The sequence below is a fragment of the Oncorhynchus mykiss genome, chromosome 12 (assembly GCF_013265735.2).
Source record: "Oncorhynchus mykiss isolate Arlee chromosome 12, USDA_OmykA_1.1, whole genome shotgun sequence".
Lineage (NCBI taxonomy): Eukaryota > Metazoa > Chordata > Actinopteri > Salmoniformes > Salmonidae > Oncorhynchus > Oncorhynchus mykiss.
The window spans coordinates 93,443,575-93,464,485 of NC_048576.1; the positions used below are offsets into that span (position 1 = coordinate 93,443,575).

Below are 20,911 nucleotides of genomic sequence, written 5' to 3' on the forward strand. Positions count from 1 at the left end.
TCTGTGGAAAGAACTGAAAACTGCTGTTCACAAATGCTCTCCATCCAACCTCACTGAGCTTGAGCTGTTTAGCAAGGAGGAATGAGAAAAAATTTCAGTCTCTCGATGTGCAAAACTGATAGAGACATACCCCAAGCGACTTACAGCTGTAATCGCAGCAAAAGGTGGCGCTACAAAGTATTAACTTAAGGGGGCTGAATAATTTTGCACGCCCAATTTTTCAGTTTTTGATTTGTTAAAAAAGTTTGAAATATCCAATAAATGTCGTTCCACTTCATGATTGTGTCCCACTTGTTGTTGATTCTTCACAAAAAATACAGTTTTATATCTTTATGTTTGAAGCCTGAAATGTGGCAAAAGGTCGCAAAGTTCAAGGGGGCCGAATACTTTCGCAAGGCACTGTATACTGCTCGTTCTGTGTGTGATTTTCTGCAAGACAGGAATGTCAGTGTTCTGCCATGGCCAGCGAAGAGCCCGGATCTCTATCCCATTGAGCACGTCTCGGACCTGTTGGATCGGAGGGTGAGGACTAGGGCCATTCCCCCCCAGAAATGTCCAGGAACTTGCAGGTGCCTTGGTGGGATAGTGCGGTAACATCTTACAGCAAGAACTGGCAAATCTGGTGCATTCCATGAGGAGGAGATGCCCTGCAGTACTTAATGCAGCTGGTGGCCACACCAGATACTGCCTGTTACTTTTGATTTTGACCCCCCTTTGTTCAGGGACACATTATTCCATTTCTGTTAGTCACATGTCTGTGGAACTTGTTCAGTTTATGTCTCTGTTTATCTTATGTTGAATCTTGTTATGTTCATACACATATTTACACATGTTAAATTAGCTGAAAATAAGAAAATTAAAGCAGTTGACAGTGAGAGGACATTTATTTTTTTGCTGAGTTCATAATAGTGAGACCCAAGGTTTAGTGTAGCTATTAGGAGATGCAGATAGCGTTGTCTCCCAGTAAAATGCACCAAATGTTGTCCTATAATCTTCACTTAGCCTACCAAACTATAGAATGTCAAACTCTGTACTGTTTCATCATTGATCGCATCCAGATTAGAGTTTAGTTATATTATAAATGTTTACCCAAATCAATTTAATTCAATTCAACAAGGAACATGTATCTTTCGTTTCCACCTATAGGTACCCAACAGAAGTCCAGGATAAAATTAAACCCTACTTGAAGAATAGGACATATTCTTTATTTGAGGGCATTGAAGATCAAGGAAAAACGACACCTCTTAACAACATCTACACAGAGCTCTACATCACACAAGCTGGAAGTGGAGAGGTTAAGAATCAGAATGAGGTGAGACAGATTGAGACAGCATGCAGTTGTCAAGTAGAACACGAGACATCAATCCAACTCAATGACATCTTCAAACCCTTACCTGGACAAGACAAGCTTATCAGAACAGTGCTGACAAGGGGAGTTGCTGGCATTGGAAAAACAGTGTCTGTGCTGAAGTTCATGTTGGACTGGGCTGAAGGAAAAGCAAATCAAGACATCCAGATCATCTTTCCACTTCCTTTTCGGGATCTGAACTTGATGAGAGATAAAAATCTAAGTCTGATGGAACTACTTCATCACTCCTTTATAGAAACAAAACAATCAGAAATCTCAGAAAACAAAAATATTGTGTTTGTTTTTGATGGTCTGGATGAATGTCGCCTTCCTCTGGACTTCCAGAATAATAAGATCTGCTGTGATGTCACAGAGTCAACTTCAGTGGAAGTTCTGCTGACAAACCTCATTAAAGGGAATCTGCTTCCCTCTGCTCACATTTGGATAACCACCCGACCTGCAGCAGCCAATCAGATCCCTCCTGAGTGTGTTGACCAGGTGACAGAGGTACGAGGGTTCAATGACCCACAGAAGGAGGAGTACTTCAGGAAGAGAATCGGTGAGGAGGACCTGGCCAGCAGAATCATCTCACACATAAAGACATCAAGGAGCCTCCACATCATGTGCCACATTCCTGTGTTCTGTTGGATTTCAGCCACTGTCCTAGAGAGACTATTGGTTGAAGCAGAGAGTCGAGAGATCCCCAAGAATCTGACTCAAATGTACACTCACCTCATGATCTTCCAGTCAAAACTGAGGACTCAGAAATATCCTGTAGAGCATGCCAACGATTCTCACTGGGATAAAGAGATGATTCAGGCACTGGGAAAATTGGCTTTTCAACAGCTAGAAAAAGGCCATCTGATATTCTATGAGGAAGACCTGAGAGAGTGTGGCATTGACATCAAGGATGCGTCTGTGTACTCTGGAGTGTGCACTCAGATCTTCAGAGAAGAGTCTGGGCTTAACCAGATGAAGGTGTACTGCTTTGTACATCTGAGTATCCAGGAGTTTCTGGCTGCACTATATGTGTTCCTCATGTTCACTAACAACAACAACAATCTGATGGCTAAAGAGAGATCCCTCCACAACAAAAACAGTCTATATGAAGATGCAGTGGACAAGGCCTTGCAGTTTGAAAATGGCCATCTGGACCTTTTCCTCCGCTTCCTTCTAGGCCTTTCTCATGAGTCCAATCAGCATCTCCTACAAGGCCTACTGACACCAACAGGAAGCAGATCACAGAGCAACAAGGAAACAGTCAAGTACATCAAGGAGAAGATCAGGAAGAACCTCCCCCTGGAGAGGTGTATCAATCTGTTCCACTGTCTGAATGAACTGAATGATCATTCTCTAGAGGAGGAGATCCAAAGCTACCTGAGATCAGGAAGTCTATCAAAATCTAAACTCTCATCTGGACAGTGGTCTGCTCTGGTCTTCATGTTGCTGACCTCCGAGAAGCTGGATGTGTTTGACCTGAAGAAATACATCAGATCAGATGATGCTCTTCTCAAACTTCTCCCAGTTGTCAGATCCTCTAGAAAAGCCCTGTAAGTGCTTAGTCAAATTGGTTTCCAGACAGCATGCTAATGTAACATAATAATGAACATCAGTTTGAATGACTAGTTAGGCTGATAATTCAGTCCCAAACGGGGCATTTATTTGTGGGCACCTGGGTATCTTAAGATGCAGCAATGTTTTCCACAGGCTGAACGAATGTAAACTCACCAAGAAAAGCTTTGAGGCACTGGCTTCTGTTCTCAAATCAAACTCATGCTGTCTGAGAGTGCTGGACATGAGTGGAAATAAACTCCAGGATTCAGGAGTGAAGCTGCTCTCTGCTGGACTGGAGGATACACACTGTAAACTGGAGACATTGAAGTGAGTGACTTTGTGACTGTCTCCACTGCAAAGTGAAGTGGATGTTGGAGATATGAAGATGTATATTCTTCATGTTGTAAATGTAGTTATAGATTTGTGTGGATTACTTAGCTGCATCATCTCTCCAGGTTGAATGATTGCAACCTAACTGAGAAATCCTGTGAGGTGCTGGCTTCAACTCTCAGCTCAAACACCTCAAGTTTGAGAGAGCTAGACCTGGGAGGAAATGAACTCCAGGATTCAGGAGTGAGATTCATCTGTGCTGGACTTGAGAATCCACAATGTAAATTGGAGACACTGAGGTAAGGCTAACCCTCATGGAGTTTAACTTACATTTCACTTGGTCCTGGACTTTATCCAAGGCAGTGCACTGGACAACTGACAGTGTGACTTTCAAAGCCCATTTATGTTCGATCGACATGCGCTACATTTAGAGTGAATGCGATTTCCACAAACATTGGGATAATGTTGTCAGCATTGTCGGCTGTCCAGTCTCTGCTCAAAACGTGGATTAAATTCCAACCTTGGTCTCTGATGCCATAATTGGGACTTGGTCTCTGATGCCATAATTGGGACTTGGTCTCTGATGTCATAATCAATGACAATTTGTCAGTTTTTATCATTAATTGTATCATCTTTAGATGCTAAACTGACATTTTCTGTAATATTTTATACTGTGTACCTTTCTGCCTCACTTTCCACAGACTGGCAGGCTGCAGCATCACAGAGGAAGGCTGTGCTTCTCTGGCTTCAGCTCTGAGGTCAAACCCCTCCCACCTGAAGGAGCTGGACCTGAGTGGAAATACTCCAGGAGTCTCTGGAGTAAAGCTGCTCTCTTCTGTACAAGAGGATCCCCTCTATTCACTGGAGAGACTGCGGTGAGTTTTTTTAAGATCACAGTTTTATGAACACAGTAATATAGTGAACAATTAGCCATTAGCCATTAGCCATTGTAGACATCCAGACACCCGGATCATATTCATTTGTGCAAACTGTAGCGAAACATTTTGCAACACATGCTAGTTTCTTATTGGATAAGTTCAGGTAGTTCCTGCCCGTTTTGTTCCGTGATCTTCTCTTTGATGTCTAGTGAATACGACCCCTATATGTCTAAGCTGCTGTATGAGGACTTAGATCCACTTCCCTTCTTTCCTTCCCAGGTTAAATGATTGACAGCTCACAGATTCAGTGAAGGAATGGCCTCAACTCAAAATCCTTGGTTGTGGGAGTGCGCTGCAGTTAAATGCTTCTGGGACAGTTACAAAATAAATTTCAAAGTGCGTGAATGTAAATATTCAATGCTTTGAATCAACAATGATAGCTCCTTTTTAATCGCTCAATCAATCAGAGAGCCCTGGTGAAGTGGTGCCAGGAAAATATCTCTCCCTCAACAAATGCATCACTGGGGACACACTGCCTGCCCTCCAGGACAACTACAGCACCCAGTGTCACAGGTTCTCAACAACCTTATTGTCTTCCTAGTAACTCTGTTGTACATCTTACCAGACTGATAGCTTTATTTCAGTGTATTTGATGTCTGGATTGTCATGTGTGTTGTACTAATTGCTTGGATTTTTATTGTAGCATCCTTGGGTTTTTGAAAAGCGTGTTACAAATATATATCTATTTTTTTATTATAGTAATGTAGAATTATTCAAATTGTATGTAACCCTGTTTTAATCTTTGAATTACTGTATATTCAAAATTAATAATACAAATGAATAATAGTCCAATTAATTTAATATAAGTAGTATTTAATTTTAACAGTAAAATGAATAATAGTAGTTAGTTATTCCTATTGCCGGGTATGACTTGGTGCGCTATTCAATCTGTATAACTGAAGCGGTACAGATTGTATTTCCGACTGAGCCGACATATTCAGCATTTACCCAAAAAATAATATTTGAATAGTTTCTGTCCTTACAAGTAACTCTGCTGTAGGTATTACCTATCTTTTTATTTCAGTGTATTATAGGCCTCTGTAGTCTTTCTACTATTGAATACTAATTGCTTGGATGTGTTTTTATTGTAGCACCTTGGGGTTTAAAACAAGTACCATTTCTTACATTCTATGTGACCCTGTGTGTTAATCTATGGTAACCTGTATTTCACGTTCCTTAAATATATGAAGTAAAACTGTCCTATTGCCGTGTGACATTGTGTCAATCTGTGATTAATTGAATGACTTGGTTTCCACAGCTATGAATGTTCATACTCACATATAGGCCTAAGTGTGTGAACTCGATGTCTTTAAAGGGGGCAATCGGCGGCTTAAACTATAACAAAGTGGTCACGCTCCTGCTGTTTTAGTGAACATTTTTAGGGGCTGGAGAAATGTAACCAGTATCAAACTCATATTCAGAGTTATGGATGCAATACCTGATATTAAAATGTAACCATGTTTGAGGCAATACAGTGTTTTGTTTACAATTACATTGTTAACAAACAGAAGTAAAACCAGCTTATATTTTGGGTTATGATTATGTATGACAGTTGAAATAATCTCATGAGTCATTTATATTATATTCTTGAAGAATACTGTTGTCCCCCAGGGCTCTGTACTAGGTCCTCTCTTGTTCTCTCTGTACACCAAGTCAACTGATTCTGTTATATTCTGTTTATGCTCACATGGTGTATATTACCACTGCTATATGGTATACTGTATATACCATTTATTCTAGTGGCACATTGACTTATTGTCCCCCACAATGAAATCAGGAGGGGGGACTATGGAACTGTCTCCATTCGTATGTTCGTCACAAACGATATAACCACTGACCCAATTTGTTTACGAAACTTGGGTGAATGATGTGTCTTGCCATAGCGATTCGGCATTTACAAAATTAACCTTCATTTTTGTCATTTAGCAGACGCTCTTCACCAGAGTGACTTACAGTAGTGAGTGTTTACATTTTCTTAGTACTGGTCCTCCATGGGAATGGAACCCACAACCCTGGTGTTGCAAGCACCATACTCTCTACTAACTGGCCAACTGAGCTACACGGCACTAGGTTACTTAAATTAAGGGAGAATGGATGATGACACTTATAAAATAATTTGAACATTGTGTGTGTGTACAGCTGTGTGCATTTCAAAAACGCAGTTCAGTTGCTGGAAAATGTTTAGTAATGTGAAATGCAGAAGTAGCCTAGATATGCCTACCTCATGAACAGATGTTACTTTTTCGTTGCAAAATGTTTTGTTTTAGTGTGCCTATACTGAACACATCCCAGCCAGGGACTCGATCTTTGGCTATGCAGGAACTTAAACAAAGAAAGACAAGTACTGATATGTAGAATGTGTATTGTGAAAGCAAGTTTGCGCGGCAGGTATGTCCTCTGAAAGCAGTTATAATCCTGATGGCTGGCAGTGAATTGAGTCTTTGTGCTGGCAGATGTTTGGAATAAATACGTTATGGGTGTTGTCTGATAGCAGTTGGACCCGTTTTGAACGGTTGAAAAACAACTGAAAGACTCTCGTTGAACCTGAACGCAGGTTTTTTTTTTGCAGAAAAGTACACGAGAAAACAAAGGGAAAAAATGAGTAGGGGGTCAATTGTGGAGACCAGGTGGATGTGCCACAACAAAGAAACTCCACTGCCTTGTACAGTATGCGGGCTAGTTGTCTGGAAAATTATTTGCAGGAGACAAAAGACAGGTAGGCAACTGTTCTGAATGACGTAAAAGAACATGCTGTAAGGAAGTGCTATTTCTTATGCAGGTGACCAGCCTACTGCTATTACATTGCTATAACTGAGACAACGTATTTTCACAGTAAAACATGTTAGGTCCCATACAGGATAGCTCCCACACCCACACACACAGCACACACACATTACACACACTAACTGCCGAGGACACACAGATAAGACATACACCCACACATTGGGAGGAAGAGACAGCCTTGACTTGCAGAAACCAGCGCACACACCTAATCTCCTTTCTAGCCGAACATTGTGTGACTGAGGACAGCGCACACACCTAATCTCCTTTTTTAGCTGAACATTGTGTGACAAGGAACGGCACAACAAGACTCAGAGGGATGACGGACGGCCCAACAGGGCCAATCCAAGAAGACTACACCTCAGCCTGAACCAACCCGAAGACCCGATCTTCTAGAATCAACCTACTTTCTGTTCTGTATATGAGACATGTGCAAACTGTTAGCGGGGCTTCTTTTCTGCTGGTTCCTTAAGAACCGAATGAAATGGGCCCGTATACGTTGTACCAGATATCTTTACTCATAATTAAACTGTCACTTGTCATACAATTTACCACCTTGTCTGAATCGATCCTTGACCGGCTCACCCTCCTACATATCCCATTATCAACAATGCACCACTAGAAAAATAGGCGAGCCTACTGTTAATCCATGTGTTTACAGATATATGTGTAGTTAAAAAGCTATAAAGTACAGATGACTGCTAGGGCTGTGATGACACAGCAGGGATGGAACATAAACCACAGAAAACAAATGTGGTGCCAGCTGCAGCAGCCTGGTCTCATAGAATAGACGTAACATAATACATGTAAATCTGGGACACTGAAATGAGTATGTGTTACATTTGGTATGGTTACATAAGACACATGATAACTTAAGGCAAAAACAGAAGTAGGGTGGATGGTTTGGTGTATAACGCGAAGGTCTACCAGCCCAACGGATGCGAGTTGGTTGGGTGTATAATGCGAATGTCTAGCAACATAAAGGATGCGAGTTCAAATCTCATCACGGACAACTTTAGCTAATTGGTAAATATTTTTGTCTGTAATAAAGCCTTTTTGTTGGGAAAAACTCATTGTGATTGACTGGGCCTGTGCCCACCCATGCCTGCGCTCCTGCCCATGTGAAATCCATAGATTAGGGCCTAATTAATTTATTTCAATTGGCTCAGCAAAACCTTTGAAATTGTTGCATTAAAAATTCTGTTCAGTATAACATGTTAGCTAACCCTTCCCCTAACCTGAACCCTTTAACCTAACTCCAAAACTTAACCTTAACCCTAACCCCTAGCCTAGCTAATATTTGCCAGTTAGTTAATGGTAGCCACTTGGCTAGAATTCGTAACATATCATACATTTTGCAAATTGGTAACATATTGTACATTTTCCAGATTCGTAACATATTATACAAAATTGGTGATGGACATTCTTAAAATAATACCGTACGCAACATAACATATCACACTAAATGGTCGGTATTAGAGGTCGACCGATTATGATTTTTCAACGCCGATACCGATTATTGGAGGACCAAAAAAAAGCCGATACCAATTAATCAGCCGATTTAAAACTATATATATTTGTAATAATGACAATTACAACAATACTGAATGAACACTTATTTGAACTTAATATAATACATCAATAAAAATATATTTAGCCTCAAATAAAAAATGAAACATGTTCAATTTGGTTTAAATAATGCAAAAACAAAGTGTTGGAGAAGAAAGTAAAAGTGTAATATGTGTCATGTAAGAAAGCTAACGTTTGAGTTCCTTGTTCAGAACATGAGAACATATGAAAGTTGGTGGTTCCTTTTAACATGACACTTCAATATTCCAAGGTAAGAAGTTTTAGGTTGTAGTTAATATAGTATTTATAGGACTATTTCTCTCTATACCATTTGTATTTCATATACCTTTGACTATTGGATGTTCTTATAGGCACTATAGTATTGCCAGTGTAACAGTATATCTTCCGTCCCTCTCCTTGCCCCTACCTGGGCTCGAACCAGGAACACATCGACAATGACTACACTCGAAGCAGCGTTTCCCATCGCTCCACAAAAGCCCCGGCCCTTGCAGAGCAAGGGGAATAACTACTCCAAGTCCCAGAGTGAGTGACGTTTGAAACGTTACTACCACACACCCAGCTAACTAGCTTGCCATTTCACGTCGGTTACACCGGCTGATAGGCTTGAAGTCATAAACAGCACTGTGCTTGCGAAGTGCTGCTGGCAAAACGCACAAAGGTGCTGTTTGAATGAATGCTTATGAGCCTGTTGCTGCCTACCATCGCTCAGTCAGACTGCTCTATCAAGTCAGACTTAATTATAACATAATAACACACAGAAATATGAGCCTTTGGTCATTAATATGGTCGAATCTGGAAACTATAATTTCAAAAACACAATGTTTATTATTTCAGTGAAATACGGAACCGTTCGGTATTTTATCTAATGGGTGGCACCCCTAAGTCGAAATATCCTTGTTACATTGCACAACCTTCAATGTTATGTCATAATTACGTAAAATTCTGGCAAATTAGTTTGCAATTAGCCAGGCGGCCCAAACTGTTGCCAATACACTGACTCTGCCAGCAATGAACGCAAGAGAAATTACACAATTTCACCTGGTTAATATTGCCTGCTCACCTGGATTTCTTTTAGCTAAATATGCAGGTTTAAAAATATATACTTCTGTGTATTGATTTTAAGAAAGGCATTGGTGTTTATGGTTAGGTACAGTCGTGCAACGATTGTGCTTTTTTCGCAAATGCGCTTTTGTTAAATCATCCCCCAGCGTTGCATCGATTATATGCAACGCAGGACATGCTAGATAAACTAGTAATATCATCAACCATGTGTAGTTATAACTAGTGATTATGATTGATTGATTGTTTTTTATAAGATAAGTTTAATGCTAGCTAGCAACTTACCTTGGCTTCTACTGCATTCGCTTAACAGGCAGGCTCCTCGTGGAGTGCAATGTAATCAGGTGGTTAGAGAGTTGGACTAGTTAACTGTAAGATTGCAAGATTGAATCCCCGAGCTGACAAGGTGAAAATCTGTCGTTCTGCCCCTGAACAAGGCAGTTAACCCACCGTTCCTAGGTCATCGTTGAAAATAAGAATGTGTTCTTAACTGACTTGCCTCGTTAAATAAAGGTATAATTGTTGTTTTTTTGATCGGCAAAATCGGTGCCCAAAAATACCGATTTCTGATTGTTATGAAAACTTGAAATCGGCCATTCCGATTAATCGGTCGACCTCTAGTCTGTATTGTGTTTACGTACAGAATAATATGAAATGCTCTGAAAACTGGTTGGCTGAAGTAATATGTTTCTAAACCCTTCTACATTAATGTGGATGCATTATTATGATCCATTATTATGGATAATCCTGAATGAATCTTGAATAATGTGTGAGAAAGTTATATACTCTACATGACCAAAAGTATGTGGACACCTGCTCGTCAAACGTCTCATTAAAAAGTCATGGGCATTAATATGGAGTGGGTCCCCCCTTTGCTGCTATAACAGCCTCCACTCTTCTGGGAAGGCTTTCACTAGATGGTGGAACATTGCTGCAGGGACTTGCTTCCATTCAGCCACAAGAGCATTAGTGAGGTTGGGCACTGATGTTGGGCGACTAGGCCTGGCTCGCAGTCGGCATTCCAATTCATCCCAAAGGTGTTCGATGGGGTTGAGGTCAGGGCTCTGTGCAGGCCAGTCAAGTTTTTTCACACCGATCTCGAAACTGCATTACGCCAGTGGCCACTATAGGTTTATAATGGGCTGTAGAATAGCAGTGTGGTGTTGTAGCGAATTTGGAGAGCAGCTTGACATGGGACACATACACACACACAGCCTCCGGTCTCCAGGATCCTAAGATCATGTGTTGTAATAGCTGTGCTCACGTAGCCTACTAGCCTATAGTCGTTAGAAGGATAGTTGCCATATGGGGGAAATAAATACTACTCTTAGTAAAGCACCATGGATAAGGTCATTAATAGTTGCTATTATGCACAGATTCTTTCAAAGTTTTGTCCTAAACTACGCAGCAGAACGTTGTAGCGAAATTGGGACAGCAGACTGACAGGGACTCAACCCCAGTTCTCTTCACATTCAGAGATGAGAATGTTTTTTGTTTGTGCTCATACCGCACTATGGCCGTTAGAAGAGTGTATGATAGTATGAAATTGCCAGGGGGAAACTTGGGATGTGTGTGTGTGTGTGTGCGTGCGTGCGTGTGTGAGTTTTTAGATCAGTTGATTTATAAACGTGAGTGTGCAGTGACGCCTGTTCAAACAAGTGTGTTAGATCGTTAAATTGATGGCCATTTGTTTTGTTTTTCCCCTACTTTTCACCACCCACACACACCTGCATACACACACAGCCTGTCCGTCTCTACCTAATACTGTATGTAACCATTTTCCTTCTGAAAATAATCGGTGGTACAACCTCTTCCTGGTCCTAATACTTATAATATGATGGTTATTATGTGCTAAAGAGCAAGGATTTCCTTGTTACTGAAGCCAATTCTGAAGTATAGTTTCACCAGATCATCTAACTCAGGTATTTCAACAGTGGCGCACACACAGCAACAGGCAACAAGGTAGACATGCAATTAACAAAATCCCCAATTTGAATCATTAAATATAACTGCAACTTTATTCTCAAAATGTCAACTTTATTCTCAAAATGTTGACTTTATTCGCTAAATTAAATTGAGAGTTTATTGATGCAGTGCCTTAGACTGCTGTGCCACTCGGGAGACCACTATTGTGGTGGTTCATTTCTTTACTATCAAATGAGGAGAGACAAACTTATCACACAAGTCAGAGTTATACTTAAACTAAATCTTTATTCAATTATTAATAAGGAAAGCATGTCACACCACACACAAGTTAATGATGTGAGTGCTTTGCAATAACGATTGCTGGTCGACAAACCACACTTAGATGATTCATCGAGAGCCTCTAGACAAACGATACAAATAACTTTTATAGCAAATATACACCCCCTTAGTCTGCATGACAAACAACAGATGTGTGGAATGGGTCACAAGGTTAGGATTCGTATGAAAGATATATATTTTTTAAATTTCACCTTTATTTAACCAGGTAGGCTGGTTGAGAACAAGTTCTCATTTGCAACTGCGACCTGGCCAAGATAAAGCACACATGGAATAAACAAAACATACAGTCAATAATACAGTAGAAAAAAAGAACATGTGGTGCCAGGTTAACAACTCCCTCAATGTGATCAAGACAAATGATGATTGTGGACTACAGGAAAAGGAGGTCTGAGCACACCCTCATTCCACATCAACAACAAACTATCATGGTCCAAACACACCAAGACAGTCGTGAAGAGGGCACGACAAAGCCTATTCTCCCTCAGGAGACTGAAATGATTCGGCATGGGTCCTCAAATCCTCAAAAAGTTGTACAGCTGCACCATCGAGAGCATCCTGACTGGTTGCATCACTGCCTGGTATGGCAACTGCTCATTCCTCGACCGCAATGCACTACAGAGGTTAGTGCGTAAGGCCCAGTACATCACTAGGGCCAAGATTCCTGCCATCCAGGACCTCTTTACCAGGCGGTGTCAAAGGAAGGCCATAAAAATTGTCAAAGACTCCAGCCATCCTAGTCATAGACTGCGCTCTCTGCTACTGCACAGCTAGTACTACCAGAGCACCAAGTCTAGGTTCAAAAGGCTTCTTAAAAACTTCTACCCCCAGGCCATAAGACTCCTGAACAGCTAATCAAATGGCTACCCGGACTATTTGCATTGTCCCGTCCCCCCCTCTTTTACGATGCTGCTACTCTGCTGCTACTCTCTGTTTATTATCTATATTACCTCAATTACCTCGCCCCCGCACATTGATTGACTCTGTACCCTGTATATAGTATAGTAACCCTGTATATAGCCTGACTACTGTTATTTTACTGCTGCTCATTCCTTATTTGTAACTTTATTTCTTATTTTTTACTTACTAATTTCTTTCCTTAACACACATTTTTCTTACAACTGCATTGTTAGTTAAGGGCTTGTAAGCATTTCACTGTAAGGTCTACACTTGTTGTATTCAGCATTTCACTGTAAGGTCTACTACACCTGTTGTATTCGGCATTTCACTGTAAGGTCTACTACACCTGTTGTATTCAGCATTTCACTGTAAGGTCTACTACACCTGTTGTATTCGGCATTTCACTGTAAGGTCTACTACACCTGTTGTATTCAGCATTTCACTGTAAGGTCTACTACACCTGTTGTATTCGGCATTTCACTGTAAGGTCTACTACACCTGTTGTATTCAGCATTTCACTGTAAGGTCTACTACACCTGTTGTATTCGGCACATGTGACAAATAACGATTTGATTTGAATGTGTTGGAGGAAACACCGTACAGCTAAGTGACCGAAGTCAGCGTTCATGCGCCTGCCCGTCACAAGTAGTAATTAGAGCGCGATGGGACAAGGACATCCCAGCAGGCCAAACCCTTCCCTAACCCGGACGACGCTGTGCCAATTGTGCGCCGTCTCAACCGGATCGAACCCGGATCTGTAGTCACACCTCTAGCACTGCGATGCAGTGGCTTAGACCGCTGCGCCACTCAGAAGGCTAGCATATTTTGTTTTGTCGACATTTGGAAAGTTTACCAACAAATTTGCTGTTTCCATCAGGCCTGTCATGACATTTTTTATCCAAAATGTACTTTGCACACATAAAAAGGTTGGATGGAAACCTGGTTATTTTAGTTATAGATTTGTGTGGATTACTTATTTGCATCATCTCTCTCCAAGTTGAATGAATGCTGGCTTCAACTCTCAGCTCAAACACCTCAAGTTTGAGAGAGCTAGACCTGGGAGGAAATAAACTCCAGGATTCAGGAGTGAGATTCATCTGTGCTGGATTTGAGAATCCACAGTGTAAATTGGAGACACTGAGGTAAGGCTAACCCTCATGGAGTTTAACTTACATTTCACTTGGTCCTGGATTTAATCCAAGGCAGTGCACTGGACAGCTGACAATGGGACTTTCAAAGGTAATGCTTGAGTTGAGATGCGCTACATTTAGATTGAATGAGATTTCCACAAACAATGGAAACATATTGTCAGCACTGTCAGCTTTCCAGTGGACTGCTGATTAAATTCCTGCCTTGGTCTCTGATGTCATAATTGGGCTTTAGTCTCTGATGTCATAATTGGGCCTTGGTCTCTAATGTCATAATTGGGCCTTAGTCTCTAATGTCATAATTGGGCCTTAGTCTCTAATGTCATAATTGGGCCTTAGTCTCTAATGTCATAATTGGGCCTTAGTCTCTAATGTCATAATTGGGCCTTGGTCTCGAATGTCATAATTGAAGGCAATGTCAGTTTTTACCATTGATTGTATTGTCTTTAGATGGAAAACGGACATATTTTCTGGAAGTTTTTATATTGTGTAGATTTTCTCCCTCACTTTCCACAGGCTGGCAGGCTGCAGCATCACAGGGAAAGGCTGTGCTTCTCTTGCTTCAGCTCTGAGGTCAAACCCCTCCCACCTGAAGGAGCTGGACCTGAGTGGAAATACTCCAGGAGACACTGGAGTAAAGCTGCTCTCTTCTGTACAAGAGGATCCCCTCTATACACTGGAGAGACTGCGGTGAGTTTTACTGATCAGGTTCATGAGCACACTGATATAGTGATCAGTAAGCCATTGTAGACATCCAGACACGGGGTCATATTCAACACATGCTTGCTTCTTATTGGATAAGTTCAGGTAGTTCCTGCTTGTTTTGTTCCGTGTTCTTCTCTTTGGTGTCTAGTGAATACGACCCCTATATGTCTATGCTGCTGTATGAGGACTTAGAGCGACGACTTCGTTCCTTCCCAGGCTTCGTTATTGAAAGCTCCCAGAGATACTATGGAGCGCTGGCCTCAGATCCAAGTCCTTGGTTTGATTCAAATGTAAATAGATGTAAATGTGGTTTGATGTTCGTTGATGTTTGCTGTTTCTGTTGTGTGTCAGTGTAGTGTGTGTTCCGTTAGCTTAGTAAAAAGCCCTCCTTTTATAATGACATCATGTTATATCCATCATGTCTGTACATATTGACTGTAGTTCAGTGTGTTCTGTTAGCTTAGTAAAAAGCCATTTTATAATGACATCATGTTATATCCATCATGTCTGTACATATTGACTGTAGTTCAGTGTGTTCTGTTAGCTCAGTAAAAAGCCATGTTATAATGACATCGTGTTATATCCATCATGTCTGTACATATTGACTGTAGTTCAGTGTGTTCTGTTAGCTTAGTAAAAATACCTCCTTTTTCATTTTCTGAATTTCTCATGTTTGTTAATTGTTTGTTCCAAAAGCCAAGTGAAAATGAGACTTGGTAGTAGAAGACTACGACTGGGTATTTCAGCCTTGTTCTTATTCCTTCACAGAATCACTGATTTGACATAATTGGACAGGTGAACAAAAAGGCTCCATTCACTTCCACAATCAGATCCAATCAGTGATTAGGCTACTTAAATGAAGGGAGAATAGATGGCACTTTTAAAATAATTTGAATGGTGTGTGTGTACACCGGTGTGCATTTCCATAGCGCAGTTCAGTAAGTGGACAATGTCTTGTAATGGGGAAATGGGGAAGTAGCCTGGATATGCCTGCCTAAACTTGTCCTTCAAGAACTGATGTTAATTTCCATTGCAAATAGTTTATTTCCATAGAAAGATTATGGGGTGGTTATGCCCTCTGAAAGCAGTTTTAATCTTGATGGTTGGCAGTAACTTGAGTCTTTGTGCTGCCAAATGTTTTCATGGGTGTTGTCCTATAGCAGTAGTGCTTAGTGAACAGTTTGGGAAGCGCATTCCCCTCCCCCCGTCTTGGACGGTTGAAAACAATAACTGTGAGAAGTTGGAGGTTGACAGACTTGTTTTGTGGCAAAAGGTCGCAAAGTTCAAGGGGGCCGAATACTTTCGCAAGGCACTGTATTACCAGTTAAGGGTATACTGGGCAACTTTCATAAGATCTGGATGCCTTATATGGAATACAGTACGACTAAAGGGGTCTGTAGTGAAAACATGCCACATGAGGGGAAATACGTATTCAGGTAATCCCTAGCTGCTGGGCTGCTCAGTCCTGGCCCTGGGGGTCTGCCATCCTGTGGGTTGTCACTCTGGCCTAACACACCCGAAAACCAATAATTAATGTTTCACTTAGATCCTAAAGCTGAGTGGGATGTGTTGGGTTGGGACGCTGCAGGGTTGTGGACCCCTAGGGACAGGTCGGGGTGACCCAGCTATATTGTCTGCAAGTAAAAATAGCTCTACAGTACTATTAGTCCTATGCGATTAATTATTTGGAGGATTTGCTGTTTCTGTGTGTTAATGTATATTTAAGGTGTATGTGGGGTTTTTTGTTTTATATTTTTGTTTCCAAACCTTTCCCTTGGGAATTAAAGAAATGTAAGGTGTGAACTGGGAAGGAAATTGTTTTGGGAGAGTTGAGTTATTGACCAGACTGGTGGGGGTCTGGCGTGCAGGTGGCTCGGGCTGGCTGGTCGGTCTAGCTGGTCGGTCTGGCTGGTCGGTCTGGCTGGTCGGTCTGGCTGGTCGGTCTGGCTGGTCGGTCTGGCTGGTCGGGCTGGCTGGTCGGGCTGATGGCTGAAATCTGATAGAGGATTTGTTGTTGTTGTATATCTGTAAGAGTTGTTCATTTGTTAGGCTCTTGGTTAAAGGTGCAACACAATATGTATTATTGAACCTTTGATCAGTCAGTCTTTTAAACATATGTAATAATGATCTCTTACTTAGCTTGATGACTTAGGGCATTTTTGCTGACTTTTTGTTCTAAATAGAGACAGCATATTGGATTGTGTAGAAATGCAGGAAATTAGCTTTAGATGGCCAAAACAATTGGGCATCCTCCCCCAGACCCTCGCAAGGTTATGTCCCCACCACTTCTAAAACAAAAGTGGCACCCCTGGAATCTGCTATGTAAATTGGAGACACTGAGGTAAGTTTAACTTACATTTCACTCGGGCTGGGATTCAAAACTGATATATTTTCTGGAATATTCTCTCCTTAGGTTTCCTCAGGCTATCAGGCTATCAGCATCAAAGTCGTTGCTCCATGTTTTGCTTTGTTGTCCTATAATGAAATCATAAACAAAGAAAAATGCTTATTTGCAGAATGCTTCTGCCAAATGACAGTTGGATGTTGAAAGACTCTTGTTGAATGACAAAGAAGCTCCACCTCCTTATATAACAGGGTTTATAAGGAGTCAAAATTAGTCTCTCTGGGGAGAAATAGGAGAAAAGCACTCCCTCTAGAATGAGTCTCTCTGGGGAGAAAGAAGAGAGGGGAGGCCCTCCTTCTAGTATCTGTGAAAAGACTGAAGAAGAAGTCACTGCTTCTGGAGTGAGTTTGTCAGGGAGTGAGGGAGCGTTGTCCCCTAAAAGGAGTTTTCCTACAGAACAGGACACTAATAGTGAACTTAAGAGGTAAGATCATCAAATAGGTGTGAAGGAGCTGAGAGATTGTAACAACTATCCAACAAGTCAGTATTGTTATGATTTGTCTTTATTTCATGCAATAGATCAAGTGAATCAGGCATTTTGTTGGAGACACATGTAATATCTCACTAACCTGTAACTAGTTGTTATGAGCATTTAGACTGAAGACAAATATAAGTAACCATAACAAGGACAGTTACAAGAATCTGAGATGTGTTCAAACTCTCCTACTCACTTAGAGAAAAGGTGCTCTTCGGCTGTCCCCATAGGAGAACCCTTTGTGGTTCCAGGTAGAACATTTTGGGGTTCCATGCAGAACCCTTTCCACAGAGGTTCTACAATGAACCCAAAAGTGTTCTACCTGTAACCAACATCGGTTACAGGGTTCTTCAAAGGGTTATCCTATAGGGACAGCCGAAGAACCCTTTTGGAACCCCTTTTTCTAAGAGTGTATGTTGTAAACTCACATCCTGCTTTATACAGGATCAAGACCGACAGACCAGTCTCACCTGTACCTAGCTGTGTCTCCATGAAGAGTGACAGGTCTATGCTACCTCCTATTCACTTCAGGGAGGGAGACTTTTCCACTGAACAAAGGTGAGACCTTGTGCTTCAGATATATTATGCTTTTTCTGGTTTCTTCTGTGGGGGTTCTGAGGGAAGGTTCATTATTTCTGCTTCTGTGGCTTTTAACAGGTTCAAGACAGACCGACTAGTCTCACCTGTACCTGGCTGTGTCTCCATGAAGAGTGACCAGTCAATGGGACTAAATATTCTCTTCAGCGATGGAGAATTATCCACTGGGAAAAGGTGAACTGAGACATAACATGGTGTTTGATGATGGCTTTTCCTTTTATTTACCATCTTCTGTATAGATAAAGACTGATGTTATTGTACTCTGTGCTCATTTTTACCCAGCAGTATCTCTGAGGAGAATGACCAGTCAATGGATCACCAACCCAGAGTCCCTACTGATGTTATTGCTCTCTGTGCTCATTTCTACCCAGCAGTATCTCTGAGGAGATTGACCAGTCAATGGATCACCAACCCAGAGTCCCTACTGATGACAAAGTGTGAGTGATCATAGTTTACACAGCATCCTACCTGTTTTCTAGTTTATTTCACCATACATGTGTCTGATCACATCTAGTATCTTTACTCTGTTAATTTCCAGATAATTTCCTCCAGTTCATCATTCAGGACGCCTCATTTAGCTTCTTATAGGATTTTAATTGTCTACAGGACATCATTCAGTCTGACTTTATACTAGAAATGTAGATAAAATAATAATATGATGACTATAATAGTGAGACTGGACCCAATGTTGAGTGTAACTATCAGGAGATGCAGAGTGCATTGTCTCTCAGTAATTGCACCATATTTTGTGGCTTAATTTTCACTTAGCCGAGCTAACTCTAGGATGTCAAACCATGTACTGTTTCATCATTAATCACATTCAGGTTAGAGTTCATATTTTATATATTTTTTTACCCAAACAAATATAATTCAATTCAACAATGAACATCTTTTTTTCCACACATAGGTACAACACTGTTTCCACTAAGACAGAAATCCAGGTGAAAATGAAATCCTACTTGAAGAATAGGGCAGATTCTTTATTTGAAGGCATTGAGGAACAAGCCAAAAAAACACCTCTTAACAACATCTACACAGAGCTCTACATCACACAAGCTGGAAGTGGAGAGGTCAATTATGAACATGAGGTGAGACAGATTGAGACAGCATGCAGGTTTCCAGTAGAACACGAGACATCAATCCAACTCAATGACATCTTCAAACCCTTACCTGGACAAGACAAGCCTATCAGAACAGTGCTGACAAGGGGAGTTGCTGGCATTGGAAAAACAGTGTCTGTGCTGAAGTTCATGTTGGACTGGGCTGAAGGAAAAGCAAATCAAGACATCCAGATCATCTTTCCACTTCCTTTTCGGGATCTGAACTTGATGAGAGATACAAATCAAAGTCTGATAGAACTACTTCATCACTCCTTTATAGAAACAAAAGTATCAGAAATCTCAGAAAACAAAAATATTGTGTTTGTTTTTGATGGTCTGGATGAATGTCGCCTTCCTCTGGACTTCCAGAATAATAAGATCTGCTGTGATGTCACAGAGTCAACTTCAGTGGATATTCTTCTGACAAACCTCATCGAAGGGAATCTGCTTCCCTCTGCTCACATTTGGATAACCACCCGACCCACAGCAGCCAATCAGATCCCACCTGAGTGTGTTGACCAGGTGACAGAGGTACGAGGGTTCAATGACCTACAGAAGGAGGAGTACTTCAGGAAGAGAATCGGTGAGGAGGACCTGGCCAGCAGAATCATCTCACACATAAAGACATCAAGGAGCCTCCACATCATGTGCTACATTCCAGTGTTCTGTAGGATTTCAGCCAGTGTCCTAGAGAGACTATTGGTTGAAGCAGAGAGTCAAGAGATCCCCAAGAATCTGACTCAAATGTACGCTCACCTCATGATCTTCCAGTCAAAACTGAGGACTCAGAAATATCCTGTAGAGCATGCCAACGATTCTCACTGGGATAAAGAGATGATTCAGGCACTGGGAAAATTGGCTTTTCAACAGCTAGAAAAAGGCAATCTGATATTCTATGAGGAAGACCTGAGAGAGTGTGGCATTGACATCAAGGATGCGTCTGTGTACTCTGGAGTGTGCACTCAGATCTTCAGAGAAGAGTCTGGGCTTAACCAGATGAAGGTGTACTGCTTTGTACATCTGAGTATCCAGGAGTTTCTGGCTGCACTATATGTGTTCCTCATGTTCACTAACAACAACAACAATCTGATGGCTAAAGAGAGATCCCTCCGCAACAAAAACAGTCTATATGAAGATGCAGTGGACAAGGCCTTGCAGTTTGAAAATGGCCAGCTGGACCTTTTCCTCCGCTTCCTTCTAGGCCTTTCACTGCAGTCCAATCAGCATCTCCTACAAGGCCTACTGACACAGACAGGAAGCAGATCACAGAGCAACAAGAAAACAGTCAAGTACATCAAGGAGAAGATCAGAAAGAACCTCCCCCTGGAGAGGTGTATCAATCTGTTCCACTGTCTGAATGAACTGAATGATCATTCTCTAGAGGAGGAGATCCAAAGCTACCTGAGATCAGGAAGTCTCTCAAAATCTAAACTCTCATCTGGACAGTGGTCAGCTCTGGTCTTCATGTTGCTGACCTCCGAGAAGCTGGATGTGTTTGACCTGAAGAAATACATCAGATCAGATGATGCTCTTCTCAAACTTCTCCCAGTTGTCAGATCCTCTAGAACAGCCCTGTAAGTGCTTAGTCAAATTACATTCCAGACAGCATGCTAACGTAACATAATAATGAACATCTGTTTGCATTACCATTTAGGCTGACAACTCAGTCCTTAAGGGGAGATTTTTTTTTGGCACCTGTGTTTCTTGAGATGTTTCTTTT

At 41.3% G+C, this 20,911-nt stretch overlaps 1 protein-coding gene across 6 annotated transcripts in view; it reads left to right on the forward strand.

Moving 5' to 3' along the window:
* LOC110487416 (NACHT, LRR and PYD domains-containing protein 12) overlaps positions 1-20,911 on the forward strand; it is a 39,365-nt gene that overhangs the window by 10,351 nt on the left and 8,103 nt on the right. For 4 of the 6 annotated variants that reach the window (XM_036939235.1, XM_036939234.1, XM_036939237.1 and 1 more), the window contains 8 exons: positions 1,147-2,898; positions 3,056-3,229; positions 3,358-3,531; positions 14,427-14,600; positions 17,939-18,052; positions 18,152-18,265; positions 18,463-18,528; positions 18,999-20,765. In XM_036939235.1, coding sequence (XP_036795130.1) covers positions 1,147-2,898; positions 3,056-3,229; positions 3,358-3,531; positions 14,427-14,600; positions 17,939-18,052; positions 18,152-18,265; positions 18,463-18,528; positions 18,999-20,765 — 4,335 coding nt within the window. The remainder of the gene's footprint in view (positions 1-1,146; positions 2,899-3,055; positions 3,230-3,357; positions 3,532-14,426; positions 14,601-17,938; positions 18,053-18,151; positions 18,266-18,462; positions 18,529-18,998; positions 20,766-20,911) is intronic. The other 2 variants (XM_036939238.1, XM_036939239.1) reach the window with 1 other exon arrangement.